The sequence below is a fragment of the Lacerta agilis genome, chromosome 6 (genome assembly GCF_009819535.1).
Source record: "Lacerta agilis isolate rLacAgi1 chromosome 6, rLacAgi1.pri, whole genome shotgun sequence".
In the NCBI taxonomy this organism is placed as follows: Eukaryota; Metazoa; Chordata; class Lepidosauria; order Squamata; family Lacertidae; genus Lacerta; species Lacerta agilis.
The window spans coordinates 46,904,713-46,920,053 of NC_046317.1; the positions used below are offsets into that span (position 1 = coordinate 46,904,713).

General features: G+C 45.0%; 1 protein-coding gene across 4 annotated transcripts in view; it reads right to left on the reverse strand.

Annotated features, from left to right (window-relative positions):
* The window catches only part of SZT2 (SZT2 subunit of KICSTOR complex), an 82,654-nt gene that overhangs the window by 22,190 nt on the left and 45,123 nt on the right, over positions 1-15,341 (reverse strand). For 3 of the 4 annotated variants that reach the window (XM_033152371.1, XM_033152375.1, XM_033152373.1), the window contains exons 32-47: positions 13,815-14,093; positions 13,459-13,594; positions 13,228-13,344; positions 13,076-13,139; positions 11,353-11,538; positions 9,616-9,879; positions 9,277-9,454; positions 4,952-5,026; positions 4,561-4,699; positions 3,908-4,013; positions 3,336-3,459; positions 2,575-2,727; positions 1,645-1,747; positions 1,373-1,487; positions 1,105-1,216; positions 24-142 (exon numbers count right to left, since the gene is read on the reverse strand). In XM_033152371.1, the coding sequence (XP_033008262.1) occupies positions 24-142; positions 1,105-1,216; positions 1,373-1,487; positions 1,645-1,747; positions 2,575-2,727; positions 3,336-3,459; positions 3,908-4,013; positions 4,561-4,699; positions 4,952-5,026; positions 9,277-9,454; positions 9,616-9,879; positions 11,353-11,538; positions 13,076-13,139; positions 13,228-13,344; positions 13,459-13,594; positions 13,815-14,093 (2,270 nt within the window). The remainder of the gene's footprint in view (positions 1-23; positions 143-1,104; positions 1,217-1,372; positions 1,488-1,644; positions 1,748-2,574; positions 2,728-3,335; positions 3,460-3,907; positions 4,014-4,560; positions 4,700-4,951; positions 5,027-9,276; positions 9,455-9,615; positions 9,880-11,352; positions 11,539-13,075; positions 13,140-13,227; positions 13,345-13,458; positions 13,595-13,814; positions 14,094-15,341) is intronic. The other variant, XM_033152372.1, reaches the window with a different exon arrangement.

Genomic DNA, 15,341 nt, shown 5'->3' on the forward strand with positions numbered 1-15,341 from the left:
CCTATTTGAAGCATGGCCTTTACCTCCACATCAGCAGGGGTGAGCTTGCAGTTCCGCACGAGCATGACTGTGATGATGTCCAGGGTGGCCTCATCTAGGCGCCTGCGTAGAACTTTCACTAGCTCATCTGTGATCTCAGGTCCTGTAGGAGCAGAAGAGTTGCAGTATGTAGCCTTTGTCTCATAGAAGATGCTGAGCTGGGAGATGCAGCCCTCTTACGCTTGAGCCACCCCATACCAAACCCAGCATGCTCCATTTTTCAACAGCCCACACAGTCTGGCTATCCTGAGGGTTACCTTAGCACCTATCCACTCCCTCCTACAACTGCAACGGTTTTGCATGCAGAAGGCCCCATGTTCAAACCTGGAATCTCCAGGTAGGGCTAGCAAAGACCCATCTGAAACCCTAGAAATCTGCTGCCAGTCAGTGTAGACAATAGACGGACCAAAGTCTATAAAAAAAGAAAGCTCCCTATGTGCCTTTGCAGGTTTCCACCTGGCATTTCTTGCATTTTGCAACTGCTACGTTAGTTGTGTTCCAGATCAATGATCTGTGTGTGCTGCACAGTAAACTATGCCACAAGAGCGCAGCCAGGCTTTCCCACAGACAGCTGTCTGGAGGAAAAGCCAGAAGCAGCCAAAACACAAGGGAAAAGAATGTCAATGGCTTGTTATTAAATTACAGAGGAAACAAAACATTAACACAAGATTCCGGAGAGCTGATGAACTAAAGAATGGGAAGGGAGCAAAAGGCTGCATTTCCCTGTTGTTGTTGTTGTTGTTGCAGAAAGGGCTACAATGCAACATATATTTTGAAAATTTTGTTAAGGTGGGCTTTCCCAACCGGGTGCCCTCCAGGTGTTTTTGACTATAATCCCATCAGCCCCAGCCAGCAAGGTATATGGTAGAAATTGTAGTCCAACGACACAACATTTGGGAGGCACCAGGTTGGGAAAGCCCACCTTAAAGGGGACAGAGATACCGTACTAAATCCAACACTTGCCTGGTCTTTAAACACCTCAGGGGACAGATAGCTTGATGGCAGCAACAAGATCTCAATAAGCCTCCCGTCCGTGACTTTACGTTGAATGAATGTGCAACTTACCTGCCGGTGCAACTCCATGAACCACCAGCTGGATATGCCTGTCCACTTGGCTCACTGGGCGGGCCGAGTCCACACTGCGGCAAGAGGCTGTCTCCAAAGAGGAGCGAGAGCCCTATCAAAGGAGAACAGAAGAAGCTTGAGAAGATGGAGTCGCCTCCCAACACTCCTGGAAAGACAGCAGAGAGCACGCAGTGTGCAGCCGGCATGCTCGCTCTTGTGCTCTCGGCAGCAAGGGTGCAGGGGTTTCCTGGGAGGAAAACAGACTCACGCTCAGGTCCTCCATGTATATGGGCTCCTGGCTGCGCGAAAGGGCCAGTGAACGGCATGAAAGGCTCTGGGTTTCAGCTTCCCCACCCTTCCCACTGGAAGTGGTCTCGGAGAGTCTGGAGGAGAGAGTAAGAAAGAGGAGAGGGTAAAAGCCAAGGGCAATGGGCTTGAAGGACATTCCAAAAGGAGATACCAGCAGAGGAGATGAAGACACCATAGGTCAAGGCGGCCCCCGTGCTTGTGGGGTGCCGTATGACAGAATGGCGGACTTACCGTAAATAGAAAACAGACTTGGTTGAGCGCTCCTGGTAAACAAACATATTCTTCCTGTTCACAACTGAGAAGGCATTGAGCACAGAACGCAGAGCCTGGATGGCTGCAGGGGGGAGAGAGATGGCTTACAGGTTGCAAAGTCTGACCCAAATACACCACCCACTGCTATCTTCAAAAACCAGCATAGCACACGCCCCCTCTTCAATTTTATTTCCCAAATATTAATCCAGCCTAATCCTCATAACCACTGCCCATTCTCAACATACCCACTTTCTGAAAAAGATCATTGCAATTTGGTGGCTGTGATAAATATGTACTAAGCGTATCCAACGGAGAAATATCAAATCCTTGCATGTTTCAAGCTAAGGTGTTCCTTATCAGGGCATATTTGGGAGGGGGAAAGTCTCTTTATTGTTTCAGACGAGCTTCTTTTAGATTGTACCTAGCCTATATTAGGGTTTTATAACAGAATTAAAAGGGAGCTATTTTTAATACAGCTCATTCCGTGATGAAACCTTACCCCAATGCTAGGATCTCTTCTAATAAATGAACTTGCTCAGATTTTTATACTAAAAGCTTCCCTTCCCCACCCCCATCACAAAGTTGCTTCTTGAAAAATTCTCCCACTTGTTATACAAGTTCCCCCTTCTGTGCATTTTATCACCACTGTATTTGTGGCTCCCTCTTCCTGTAAGGAGCTTGTGGCAGAACTCCCTTGTTTGCAGCCTAACTCAGGCCGCCCTCCACATCATTTGGCTAAGCCAGTCCTCACACCAATCCTAACAATTAATTTGTATCATCAGTGGGCCACAGCTGGGGGCGGAAGGGCACCATGACAGGATAGAACTCATTGCCCAGGAGCGGGGAGTCTGGGGGTAGCTCCTCACATGCCTCCCCAATAGCCAGAGCTCTCCGCATCCATATACCCACCGCGTGCAACACCCATATTGGGCCCCATCTTGAGTCGTGAATGCACATGGATGGTGGTGCTCCAGACTGCATCGCAAGCAAAGTGTCCGGGTATGAACTGCATGGTGGCCGCAAGATAGTCATGGGGCTGGTAGCTGTCCTCTCCAGGGTAGTCTGTACAGCAGGAAATGCAATTCAGCAGGCCAGCCCCCCACAGAGATCTCTTAAAGCCATGTACATAACACAGAGACTATCACCTCCCCTTCCCTGCTTCATGTATAGTTGTGCCACAAGATTAAAAAGGCAAGCAATCACACACACACACACACACCCCTCTCTCTCAAGTACCTTAAACAGGGAACCTACAGAGCTTGCCCTGAAAAGCAGGACGGTGCATCACCACCAAAGCAGCGACAAAACAGCAAATGAAAAGGATTCATCAGCTGTCACTTCCCCAAGTACTGCCCTGCCATAAAGGGCTGAGTAAGAGAGGAATCTCATCCTGTAGTCTGTAGGAAGCTTGCCTCTAATACAATTAGGGCACAGCCAAACTAGTGGGAAAGCAGAGTCTCTAAGCCAGGTGTGGGGAACTCTTGGCCCGGCAGGGGTTGCTGAACTACAGCCAAAGTTAAGGGATGTTGTAAGTTGTTGTTGTAAGTTAAGGGATGTTGTAAGTTAAGGGATGTTGTAAGTTGTAAGGCCAAAGGTTCCCTACACCTGCTGTAGGCTCTAAGGCTCAGCACAACATTACTGTGGATATGGATATCACTTTGCACTCCTACCATCAGGCCCAGTGCGCTGCCGGTAGGTATACGGCGTTTCACTTTTCCAGATATCCTCCTCGCTCTCAGCAACGAGCAGGGAATTGCAATTATGACTGTCGTGCAGATCCTGTAGCAGCAGCCGCTGTAGACAAAAAAAGGCCGCAGAGATGGACTTAATGCTTCCTCACAACAGGAGGCCTGGCTGTAGAAGAAACTGGTATCTGCCTTGAAATTCAAGGGCAATATTTGTCTGCACGGTTGTAATCATACCAGAATGTGATGAAGCTGGTACATCCCAGCTTCCTCATTTAAAATGTCAGCATCGCAGTCCTCATGTTTAAGGTGAAAGGACATCTAAAGCTGCACAGATATACACAGGTGTATGAAGTTTCTCTTTAAAGGCTCCACAAGCAGAAAAGATCTGGGTTGTTTTTCCAGTGACCAAAGCTGTAACTTTTTGAATTTTGTCAAATATTTCATAACACATTGGCTAATGAGTGACCCTGCCAAATTCAACTTTTGGAACTTAGTAGGGAGATATTCCTGCTACCAAGGAGTCAGTGTAGAGAGACCGAATGTGCCAGAGTTACCTGATTAACAAGGCGGCAGATCTCACCAACTTTCTTCACCACTGTACGGTGAAGATGCACGCATTCCCCTTCCTCATTCTGCGTTGCTTTCACTGCACTCAAGCTGCTGTACAGAAAGGAAAAGGGAGACTGCTCAGAAGAACTTTTGAGAGAGCTCCCACAACAGCAGACTATATGCACAATATATTTTCCTGCTCAATAGTTAGTAATGAACTGAACACAGTCAACAATGAAAAACTGGGTGGAGAAAAAACTGCATTGGCAAGTGCTTAAAAATGAGTACTGGGGAGAGGGATCTATGACTGGCATGGACTGGGCCAGAGCTGTCAACCTTCCTTTTTTTGCATTGGGAAACAGCGCTGGAAAAAGGGAATTTCCTGCAAAAAAAGGGAAAGTTGACAGCTATGGACTGGGCTCTTTCCCAGCATTAGCACAAAACTGGCAGAGGAACAAGGCCAGCTAGCTTTATGTTGGAAAAAGACAGACAGATTGTACAAGTGAAGTCTGGAGAACTCAGAAGCCAGCTGTACAACACAAGGCTAAGATCAGGGGGACTGGGAGAAACTGCATGCAGAGCTTGGGGTAAAAGCCACAGTTGCGATTTTGGGAACCAGAATCCCTGGGTGAGCAGGGCATGGGAAAGGGGACGTTACCGTGTGTGGGAATAGACTTCCACCCGGTCCTGGTGGATTTTGACAATCAGCCAGAAGTCAGGCATGAGAGGGCACCTGGGTTCCAGGTCACTCATTATTGCCTCCTCACATTCGGAATCACTGCTCCCGCCATCATAGCCTAGGAAATGAAAATGCACCGCATCTGCTGAGTGGCTCGGCCAATCCATCTCTGACAAGAAGCCAAGGGCAGAGAGAGGCTCATGGTGGTTCCCTTGCAGTCCCATCTCCACAAAGTGGATGCACCTGGACCTCAAGGCAAAATGATCCCAGCTGAGCAACTTGTCACTTTGCCACAAACCTGCCTCCACCCAACTGAGAACTGACTTATCGTCTCTTCCACGCAAAAAGATGGCCTGGTTCATCCACTCACCTAGGAGATCAGAATCCATACTGCCCTGGCTCGATACCAGGCTCTGTACCCGACTGGGACGCTGCTTCCCACAGCCTGTAAGGAAAGAGAGGTATTGAGAGACTGCTCTGAGGTCTCCTAGGTCCCCACAATTCTCTCCTTGCTCTGGGGCCAGATTTCAATCTAAGCACCGGCCTTCCCCCCACCCCAAACTGTGCATGTACAAGCCCAGCCAACAAGAAACAAACCTGGGAAGAAAAAGGGGATCAGTGTGTCACAAAGCGGTTGGCTTCTTTTTTTTTTTACCCCGTCTGCTGCATGGGTTGTTTGATGTAAGAAACAAAGCAAGATTGACTTCATAAAGAAGCCCGACAGCAAGACACATGGCAGCCTTTTAGAGCTTACAATCTCATGAGCCCAACAGCACTAAAGTGGTTTTGATTACAGAAAAATCAATATTGGAGCATAGTTACAAAGAAAGGCACTTTAATGGACACCCCTAAGAGAGGGAGAGAAAGGGAGAGACTTTGCTATTACAGTCAGGCCTGGGGTGAAAATGCTAACTTGAATAAGCACCAGTTCTCTCGCAAGTGTGAAATGGCATATTTTTGTTCAATCTCAATGCACAATTGAAAATATGAGGGAGCAAACCGTGTTATTTAAGTAAAAGGCACCAAAAGGCCTCTCAAGAATTATGAAGTAGGTGAAACCAACACAATCCTTGGAACGAGGAAGGCATTTGCATATTAAAAAGGAGCATGGACAAGTACTTGGCACTTCCCCATGTAATCCTTACATTTCTAATCCTATTTCCACAAAAGGGAGACTTGAAAAGCGTTTTTTCCTCCGAAGAGAAGCTGATTGACCTGCACACAACAGAATACTGAAACAAAACCTAACAGAGTGGCAATAAAGCCAGCTTAATGAACTGGTAAGGCAGAGAAGTTCCATTATATGGCATTAAAAGGCAGTCGCTTAATCGCTTTCAGAGGATCACCATGAGCCAAATTCCACACGAAACCTTGGCAATACTCTTCCGACGTTTCAACAAATGTAACCACCTTCCTACTGCTTCCCAGTGCCAGCAGAAGTATGGAGAATCCATCTTGGACCGATGGCATAACTGCAATGACAATCAACTGCAGCCTCAGAGACTGATGGAAGCACTTGTCCCTTGAAGAAGAAGCGCCCAGTCAGCCTCTAGGTTCTGAAAAGCCTTTCGGTAATATATTTATATATCCCTTTTTAAACGCTAGCAGATTGGATGTACAATATTATTATAGTTACAGGTAGGTAGCCGTGTTGGTCTGCCATAGTCAAAACAAAATAAAAAATAAAAAAAATATTCAGTATCTGAAGAAGTGTGCATGCACACAAAAGCTCATACCAAGAACAAACTTAGTTGGTCTCTAAGGTGCTACTGGAAGGAATTTTTTAATTTTTAATTTTGTTTTTAATATTATTACAGTTGGCTTCATATATCTAGGATTGGAACATGAAGCGCTTGAGGAAACTGAGTAGCTTGGCCCCAGGAATTCTTCTTTTTGACCAGTTTCACAGACTGGTTTTGCACGGCTTCTTGTAACGTTACAGAATGTGCTTTTCCTGAATTTCTGTAAATTTTGGACAGCACTGGTAAACCGCAGGATTTTTATAATACTTGTTGAAATCGGAAAGGGGGCAGTGGGAAGCATGAATAACTTGTTATGCCTATACTGGCAAGAAATTGGAAGGGTGAAGAGATTCCAACGGTGGAAGAATGGCAGATGAAGTTAATGGACTTTATGGAGCTTGCTGAACTGACCGCGAGAATCCGAGACCAGAGGGAGGAGAAGGTGTCGAAGGATTGGAAGAAATTTAAGGATTATTTAGTCAACAGTGTAAAATTGAATATTTGAGCGGAATTAGCTGTTGAATAGGCCTTAGCTAGATAAATATAAGTTAAAATTTTGGCAAGAATTTTACAGTATAAGATATAAATAAGAATGTCTGAAGATTTTGGGAATAGATTAAGAATTATGTTTTTAGTAAATGAATCTAAGGACAAATAAGATGGTTATTAGTTATGAAATTAGATATATAGCTACTTAAAGTATATTTGGATTAACAATGCAGTGGAGGGTGTGGGGGAAGTCCCCCTATGCTTAGAAGAAAAAATAAGAATGAGACAAAGATTAGTGTTTAGACAGGTTTGTATGTGTTTTTCTTATGTTTATTGTGTTGTTGTTTGAGTTGTTTACTGTGTATTGTATTTTGTATTTTTAGTGTATGTTTTGTTTTCTTTATATATGCATATGGAAAAAATAATAAAATCTCATAAAAAAAAAAACTTGTTATGCCTATATAACCTAGAGAAGCAGACCTAGAACACCTTGGGTGAGGGCCATGAGCTATTAGGGCGATATAAGGGTTATGGCCCCAACAACACGCATGCTTACACATGGAGCACAAAGGATCATTGCCTGGCCCCAGATACATGAGGGCACTTTCCTTTATTTGCCTCTCCCAAGTATTATTCATCATTAATATCTACATTCCACCGTTCTCCTAGAAGGGGATTCAAGGTACCTTACAACATTAAAAATCATTATAAAATGCAGAGTTAATAAAAAAAAAAACACCCGACCAGCTAAAACAATAGTTTAAAAGACATTGAAGCACATTTAAAATCAAAATCAAAGTACTGTTTTGCCCAGTGGTCGGCATCATCTGCATCTTAGTTTTCAAAGGCCTGTCTGAATAAGGTCTCAGCCTGCCAGCAGAATAACGAAGAGGGAGCCTCTCTTGGCAGATAATTCCACAGTGTGAGAGCACCCCAAGATATGTCTCTGCCATCACCAAGCAGGGCCCTGATGTTGATGGGACCAAGAGAAGGTTCTCACCTGAGGATTCAAACACTTGGGCAGGTTCCTATAGAGAGATACGAACTTTCAGGTAGCCTGGGTTTTATAGGTCATAACCAGCACTTTGAATTGTGGAATCCTACCAATTATAGCTCAGCTAAACGGAACTGCTTAAAAGAAAGAAGGTTCTTTTTATCATATGTGGTGGTCTTGTAGTAAGATTAACTTACTAGGAAATGATATATAATGAAATGAAAAGGATGTTTAAGATAACTTTTGTAAAAAAAATAAAAAAATAAAAATCCAGCAGCTTTTCTTTGGGGAATTATAGGGACAGAACTACCTAAAATGTATAGAAACTTATTCGTGTATGCTACTACAGCGGCTAGAATATTATTTGCCCCAAAATGGAAAGAAGCAGAAGTCCCAGGAAAGGACTGAATGGATACAAAAACTTATGGAATTCGCAGAAATGGAGAAACTTACCAGAAGAGTAAGAAATGAAGATAAATTATAAACAGGTAAGACCATTGGGCAGGATTATTGTACTAACCTACAGTTTTATAAGAGTATATATATAAAGTAGATGAATAAATGAGCAAATTAAGTTAATTTGGATAGGCAGAAGATATTAAAAATAAATTTAAGGAACTGCAGAAAGTGTTGGGTTTAAAATTATACCTGAGCCAGTCTGATGTCAGTACTGTCTGTTTAAGAAATAGAAGATACAGGTGCCTGTGTTTTGTTCTTAATTGTCTGAAGCATGGGCGTTACTCTGTGTATATAAGGCTCTGTTGCAAAGCGTTTAGTGCTCCTAGCTTTGGGAGTTGTGGGGAATGTTGGAGGCTGGAAGTATGGGAGTGAGAGTTTTTTGAGAAAGTGTATTTGTATTTAGTTTAACAGAGTTTCTGGAAGAAGGCTAGAAACTAACAGGGAGTTCTTACTTTGTTTACGTAAATTAAACTCTAGTTTTAAAAAGCCTCTTTTCTTTACTCCTAGTGCCTGCTTTAGCCAAGTCAGTTTTTCTGTTGCATTTAATCTTTAACTCTGCTGGAAGTGTACTTTAATAGGCCACTGTTAACTGGGGTGTAAGTTCCTCTTTTGCACTTTTTGTTCAGTACCCAGTTATTTTCATTTAATAGAAAGAGGGGGAAGAAAGGCAAGTTTTGAAATGTTAAAATGATTGTAAAATTAGTGAAATGTATAAAATTAGTGAAATGTACAAACTTGAAAAGTATAATTTTTTTTTTAAAGGAACTGCTTAGCAAGGTAATATAATGACCTAGTGTTTGTCTAAATCAGCCTTCTATGGCACAATGCTCTCCCAGATGTTGTGGATTCCAATTTCCATTGGCCATGTGGGCTGGAGTTATGGGAGCTGAAGTCCAAATCTCCTTGGAGGGCACCAGTTTGGGGCAGGATGAGCTAAAGCAACCCCACACGGTTGAACTCCCCAGCCCCTGCTCCAAAATTCAGGTGGAGATGCCAGCTCATCTTCCCTACCTGGAGTCACAGAGTCTGCCAGGCTTGCTACAGATGGTGTTGCCAAGGGAGATTTCTCACTGTTCCACTTCTCCAAGGAGCACGGGAGAGGCTGTGGCTGGGTCACTGCAGCTTCCTCATCCAAACAGCCACTCTCTGAAGTATGGGCTTGATCTGGCTGTGGAACTTCATCTGACAACTGCATCACAGCAAAGAAGTGGCAGAGATCACCAGAATGCAATCCATAACATGCCGTTCCCAATAACCACCCTTACCAAACAGCATCAATAATCCATCTAAGGGGGGGGGGGAAACGTCTCCAGATCACCCTACCAACTCAGCATGCACATGGCTACTTACGTCCAGGAATTCTTCTGTCTCCTGCTTGTTCTCACTTGCTGGCCATGCCCAGAGACCATGAGCCTCCTCAGGGGGAGTGGAGCAGGGCAAAGAGCCTTCTGTTTTAATGCTGCTTTCACACCTGCCTCCAGTCATGGTGCTCTCAAGCGTTACTGTGGGGCTAGGCCCACCTTTGGGGGCATGTAGGCGACTGATGGAAACATAGTAGAAATCACTGTCTTCAGCGTTGAGCACATAGCCGGGTAGGGCTATTCTCTGGAACTCCTGCATTAAAAAAAAAAGAACGGGGTGACTGTCTAGAAACAAGCAAAAGGCAGGTGCATGTTTCTTAGGCATAAAGCAAGACAGAATTGCTGAGAATGGAGAAGCATCAAGGTAGCTTGTGTGTGTGGGTGGGTGGGTGGGGGGTGTTTAGGGTTTATGAGCTGAAGGTCAAATGACTGTGGAAAACTGAAGTCATATTGGGGGAAACAAATTTATAAAGATTTATAGACAGCTTTGTCTGAAAACTACAAAAGGGCCACATGGTAAAATCATCAATAAAGACACAGATAAATATCATAGAATCTTGGAACAGACCCCAAGGGTCATCTAGTCCAACCCCCTGCAATCCAGAAACCTCAGCTAAAGCATCCATGACAGGTGGCCCCCCAACCTCTGCTTAAAAACCTCCAAGGAAGGAGTCACCACCTCTTGTGGGAGTCTGTTCCATTGCTAAACAGCTCTTACTTTCAGCAAGTTTTTCCGAATGTTTAGTCGGAATCTCCTTTCTTGCAACTTGAAGTCATTGGTTCGAGTCCTACCCTCCAGAGCAGGAGATAACAAGCATGCTCCCTTCTCCATGTGACAGCCCTTAAGATTTTTGAAGATGGCTATCATATCTCCTCTCAATCTCCTCTTTTCTAGGCTAAACATACCCAGCTCCTTCAAGCACTCTTCTTAAGGATTAGTTTCCAGACCCTTGATCAGCTTGCACGTGTTCCACCTTGTCAACATCCTCCTTAAATTGTGGTGCCCAAAATTGGACACGGTATTCCAAGTGTGGTTTGGGTAAGGCTGAATGGAGTGGGACTATTACTTCCCTTGTTCTGGACACTATACTTCTATTGATGCGGCCTAGAATAGCATTAGCTTTTTTTTCTTTCTGCTGCTGCATCATACTGTTGACTGATGTTAAAGCTTGTGGGTCCACCAAGACCCCAAGATCCTTTTCACACGTACTGCTAGTAAGCCAGGTGCTCCCCATCCTATATTTGTGCATCTGGTTCTTCCTGCCTAAGTGCAGAGCCTTACATTTGTACCTATTGAAATTCATTTTGTTAGCTTGCGCCCAGTTCTCCAATCTGTTAAAATCATTTTTAATTCTGATTCTGTCATCTGCATAATTAGCTACCCCTCCCAGTTTGGTGATGAGGTAAACGTTTTTTGTTTTTTTTAATTATATTGTTTGAGTAGGTTTGCCGAAATAAAAAAAAAGCTTTCACCAGGAACGTACAGCAATATAGACAGGGTGTGAGTCTAATATTAATAGTCAATGAGTTCCAAAGCATGCTAAAGATTTACATTATGTGACGCCTGTGAAAGTGCAAGTTCCACAAATCTAAGTGACCAAGTATGGGGCAGCAAAATTTATTTATTAAGGTATTTATATACAGCACCCTCCCATAAAAAATAATCAGGGTGGTGGCTGCTCAAGTAAACTGGCCCCAAGTTGTTAAGTGCTTTCATATAGCTTACCTCACGAAACTTTTCCAGAGAGCTCTCAGGCCCAAACACGAACTGCAAAGGGACCGTTTCGCAGTGGCAGCTTGGGCGGCCTTGAGAACTGTAAACATGGGTAGCCACCCGGCTCAAAGTGCCAGAGGTAATTGTCCGTGAATGGCGCAATGCAGACACAATCTCGTCATCCAAAAGCCAGCGGATCTGTGACAGTAAAGACAGCAGGCAAGGTGGTCTAGATTCTAAGTAAAGCGCAAACCCTATTGCGGCCTTGCTTTTAGCAAGGTTCACAATGCTGGTGCTTGGGTCAGGAAACAGTGCTGGGTGCTGAGGAGTGGGAGGGATATTAATTAGTCTCAGAGCAAGTCTCTTTTTCCAAGGGCCAAATTATATGCGGACGATGCGGTAATTCTATCTTACTCACGTGTTGGACTAACCAGGGCCTTGAAGATCTTTGCCACGTATTGTCAACTCAACCAATTAACTATTAACCATTCGAAATCCAAGATTCTGATTTTCTCCAGAAGTCGGAGATTATACAAATGGAAGCTTGGCGGAGCAAAAATAGAGCAAGTTCTAAAATTCCAATATCTAGGAGTTATTTTTCAATACAATTTGGGGTGGAAAGCTCAAATTCAACACCTACTTAACAAGGCCAAAACTCTGTCATACGCGCTCCTCCGATTCTTTCTTTCGGATGGAGCTTTGCATGTTCCCTCGGCCCTAAAGGTGTTTAAGGCAAAAGTGGTGGGCGTGCTTGCTTATGCTTCCCCGCTTTGGGCTGCGATGACAGATCTTGCCCCTCTTGAGATGCTGCAAAATCAATTCCTACGCCGGCTCCTAATGCTCCCCCTGTGTGTAAGCAATGCAGCCATTCGCCTAGAATTGAAGATTGCATACTTAGAAACTTGCCTGTGGAAGCAAGTCTTCAATTATTGGTTAACATTGTGGCATAGATTACCAAGCCACTACCTTGTCCAATGCTTATGGAGAGATGAATTCTCTAGCCTTTGGACTAGTAGAATTCATGCTAAACTCCTGAGTTATGGAATCTCTCCTTCAGATTCCCTAAAATTAGATCAAATTACTGCTCAAAGACTGATCCGCCAAAGACTGGATGACATCGATCTACAGCGAAATTATATGCTGGGGGGAGGTGTTTGTTCGCCCCAGAACATCGGTATCACCTTAACTTACTGCGTTCCATCATACCTCTCCTCCCTTTCGACTGTTGTCCATAGACTGGCCTTCACCAAAGCGAGGTTCAATGTTTTTCCCTCCAACGTCCTGAGACATAGATTCTCAAAGGGCCAAGCCTCCGCCATGTGCGAATGTGATAAGGAGACACTGGAGTCTCTCCAGCACATTATGTTCACTTGCCCCTTGTTCAATGTGCCACGGGCAAATTTGTTGGGATCAATCATACAGAAACTAGAGGGCACCCCACCAGAATTCCACCTCTCCCAAATCTTGCAGGATAAGGATACTCATACGACCCTGAAAGTGGCAAGGTTCCTGGTCGCTGTCCTTACCCAAAAGCGACGCCAAGGAGCACTACAAGCTAGCTAAGGCTTAGTATGCCATTCTATTTTATTGTATTTTATTGTTACTGTGGTGTTTTAGCGGCTGTTGTTCCCACTTGCACAAGTTGTTATCTATGTGTTGTTGTTTTTTACTTGTATGGGCCTATGGCCGTAAATAAAATTCTATTCTATTTTATTCAAGGGCCAAATGAACTCACCTCTGTCATGGTAGCTTCAACGGCTTGTCTGTGCACTCCAGGAAGATTGGAAAGTGCTGGGTGCCTTGGGGGAAAAAAGAATGCAACGGTCAAGGACAGTGGCTCACTATTTCTGCACCCCAGCATAACAACATGATGGAGAGGATAAATACCCATCGTCCACAGTGGAGGGCAACCTGTCCAAGGTGTGCATAAGCTCCTCTTCGGAGCGGAAGGAGGAGGGCCGCCCTGGGGAACGGGTGAAGGAGACGCTACTCTCAGAGGTGTACCTGTAGAGAGGACAGGGAAAGACTTACTAGGCGCACCCCTCACGTCTTGCCAAAGCCACTTGCATGTTGTGGTTTCCAAACTCCCCTGCCCACACTGCAACCCTGCAGTCCCACCTATTGTGATGCAGATCGTTCACTGTTTCGATTTCCAGGGGGAGGGTCAGAACAAAAATGTCGAGGGTCACACACAGGTCCGAGAGGTCAATGGTGTGCAGTGCCTTGCAGCTCTCAAAGCAGCCCAGTACCTCCCCTAGTGAAAGCAGCAGACATTACTTGAGTTAGACAATGCTACTTCAGCCTTCCTTGCCAAGCGCCCAAGGAGGTTGGGCCTCAGCATATGATCCCTCCCTCCCCAGCACCCACCACTCCTTGCTTGGAGGCTGAAAGCAATCTTCCCTTCCAGCAGCCCATGCACCCTAGCCATGCCACCCCTCCTGCCACCTCAAACCCCAGGGCTCATTTCCATTCACCTAGGCAGGTGGGCAGCGAGCGAACAGGCATGGAACTGTGCTGGCTACGCAGCTTCACAGAGCACGTCATGTGCACAAAGAGCGGTGGCATGTCCTGTTCCAGCAGCTCTTGCTCTGCCAGAGAGTCTCCCAGCACACTGAAGGAGTCCTCGTCTTGGTTAACAGTGTTGGAGTCAGACAGAGAGTCAGCTTCTAGAAATTCATGGTCCAGCCGTTCCCGGTACTCTACTTCCAGTTCAGGGTCACTCTCTGTCCCAATGCCACAGCCGGATGCATTGCCTACGGGCAAGTTTGGGAAAAAAGCCAAAGTGCCTTCAAGGAGCGCTGGAGCTTTGGTGAATGGCACCAGGCCTCAATAATGTTTATCCTGAAAGGGTTAACTACAATCGCACTCACTCTGTGAATAGGGAGACAGATTGGCTATGGATGTTACAGGAAGCCCTGCCAGTGGAATGCACAAGAGACTGGCAATGCTGGCCGGGCAAGTTCCTGTAATGCCTGAAGCTAAATTGAAAAGCCTTGTGCGTTGTAAAATGCGGGAGTCTTTTGTCAGGAATATATCAAGTGGTTTAAATAGAGTACATAAAATGAACATATATATCGAGATACAGTGGTACCTCTGGTTGCGAACGGGATTCGTTCCGGAGGCCCAATCGCAACATGAAAAGAGCACAACCTGAGGTGCCGTATCTGCACATGTGCGCGGTGTGATTTGGTGATTTTGTGCAAGCGCACACGTGCCAAAACCCGGAAGTAACCCATTCCAGTACTTCCGGGTTTGGCGTGTTCATAACCCGCAGCAAACACAACCAGAGGTATGACTGTATATGTTCAGTAATTGTAAACATCAGGAGTGTCAAAATTATCACCAAGCATGATTTATGGGCATAAGGAGGAAAAACATTGAGACAAAATATTGGGTAATTACTTGAATATGCATTGATAATATGACTGAGTGGTCAGATATAAGTAAATGGATTGATTTTTATTTTTTTAAGAGAGGTGGTAATGAATATTAGTCAGAGCTTGGATGTGCATTCTCCCATGCAGAAGGCAAAGCTGGCCTTTGTAGCTTTCAGTGCAACAGTAAAGGCCTGGCAGTACAACTGGCCGCAAGCAGGACAGCTCAGCACAAGACTCTTAATTTCAGGGTCGTGGGACATGGGCTCAAACCCCATGTTGGGCAAAAAGATTCCTGCACTGCAGGGGGTTGGACTACATGACCCTCATGGTCCCTTCCAACTCTATGATTCTATGAAGCATTGTGAAAACCTCCCTCTGGACAATCCTGCATTCTCTTCTGACAACATCCCCTCTCTTGGTTGCAAGAATGCTTATAAAGACTCAGGCCCAGGCAATGTAAGGTACCTGGGCTCTAGGTGGCTGGCTGCCAAAGAGGACATTGCATGGTCCTCGCCATGGACTGTGGGACAATTTGTGAATGGAGTTCACTTGAGAGATCTTAAACCTCTTAAATTAGAAACAAGCAATTCTAGGAAAGCTGAAACTATACAGCTAGCTCCATTG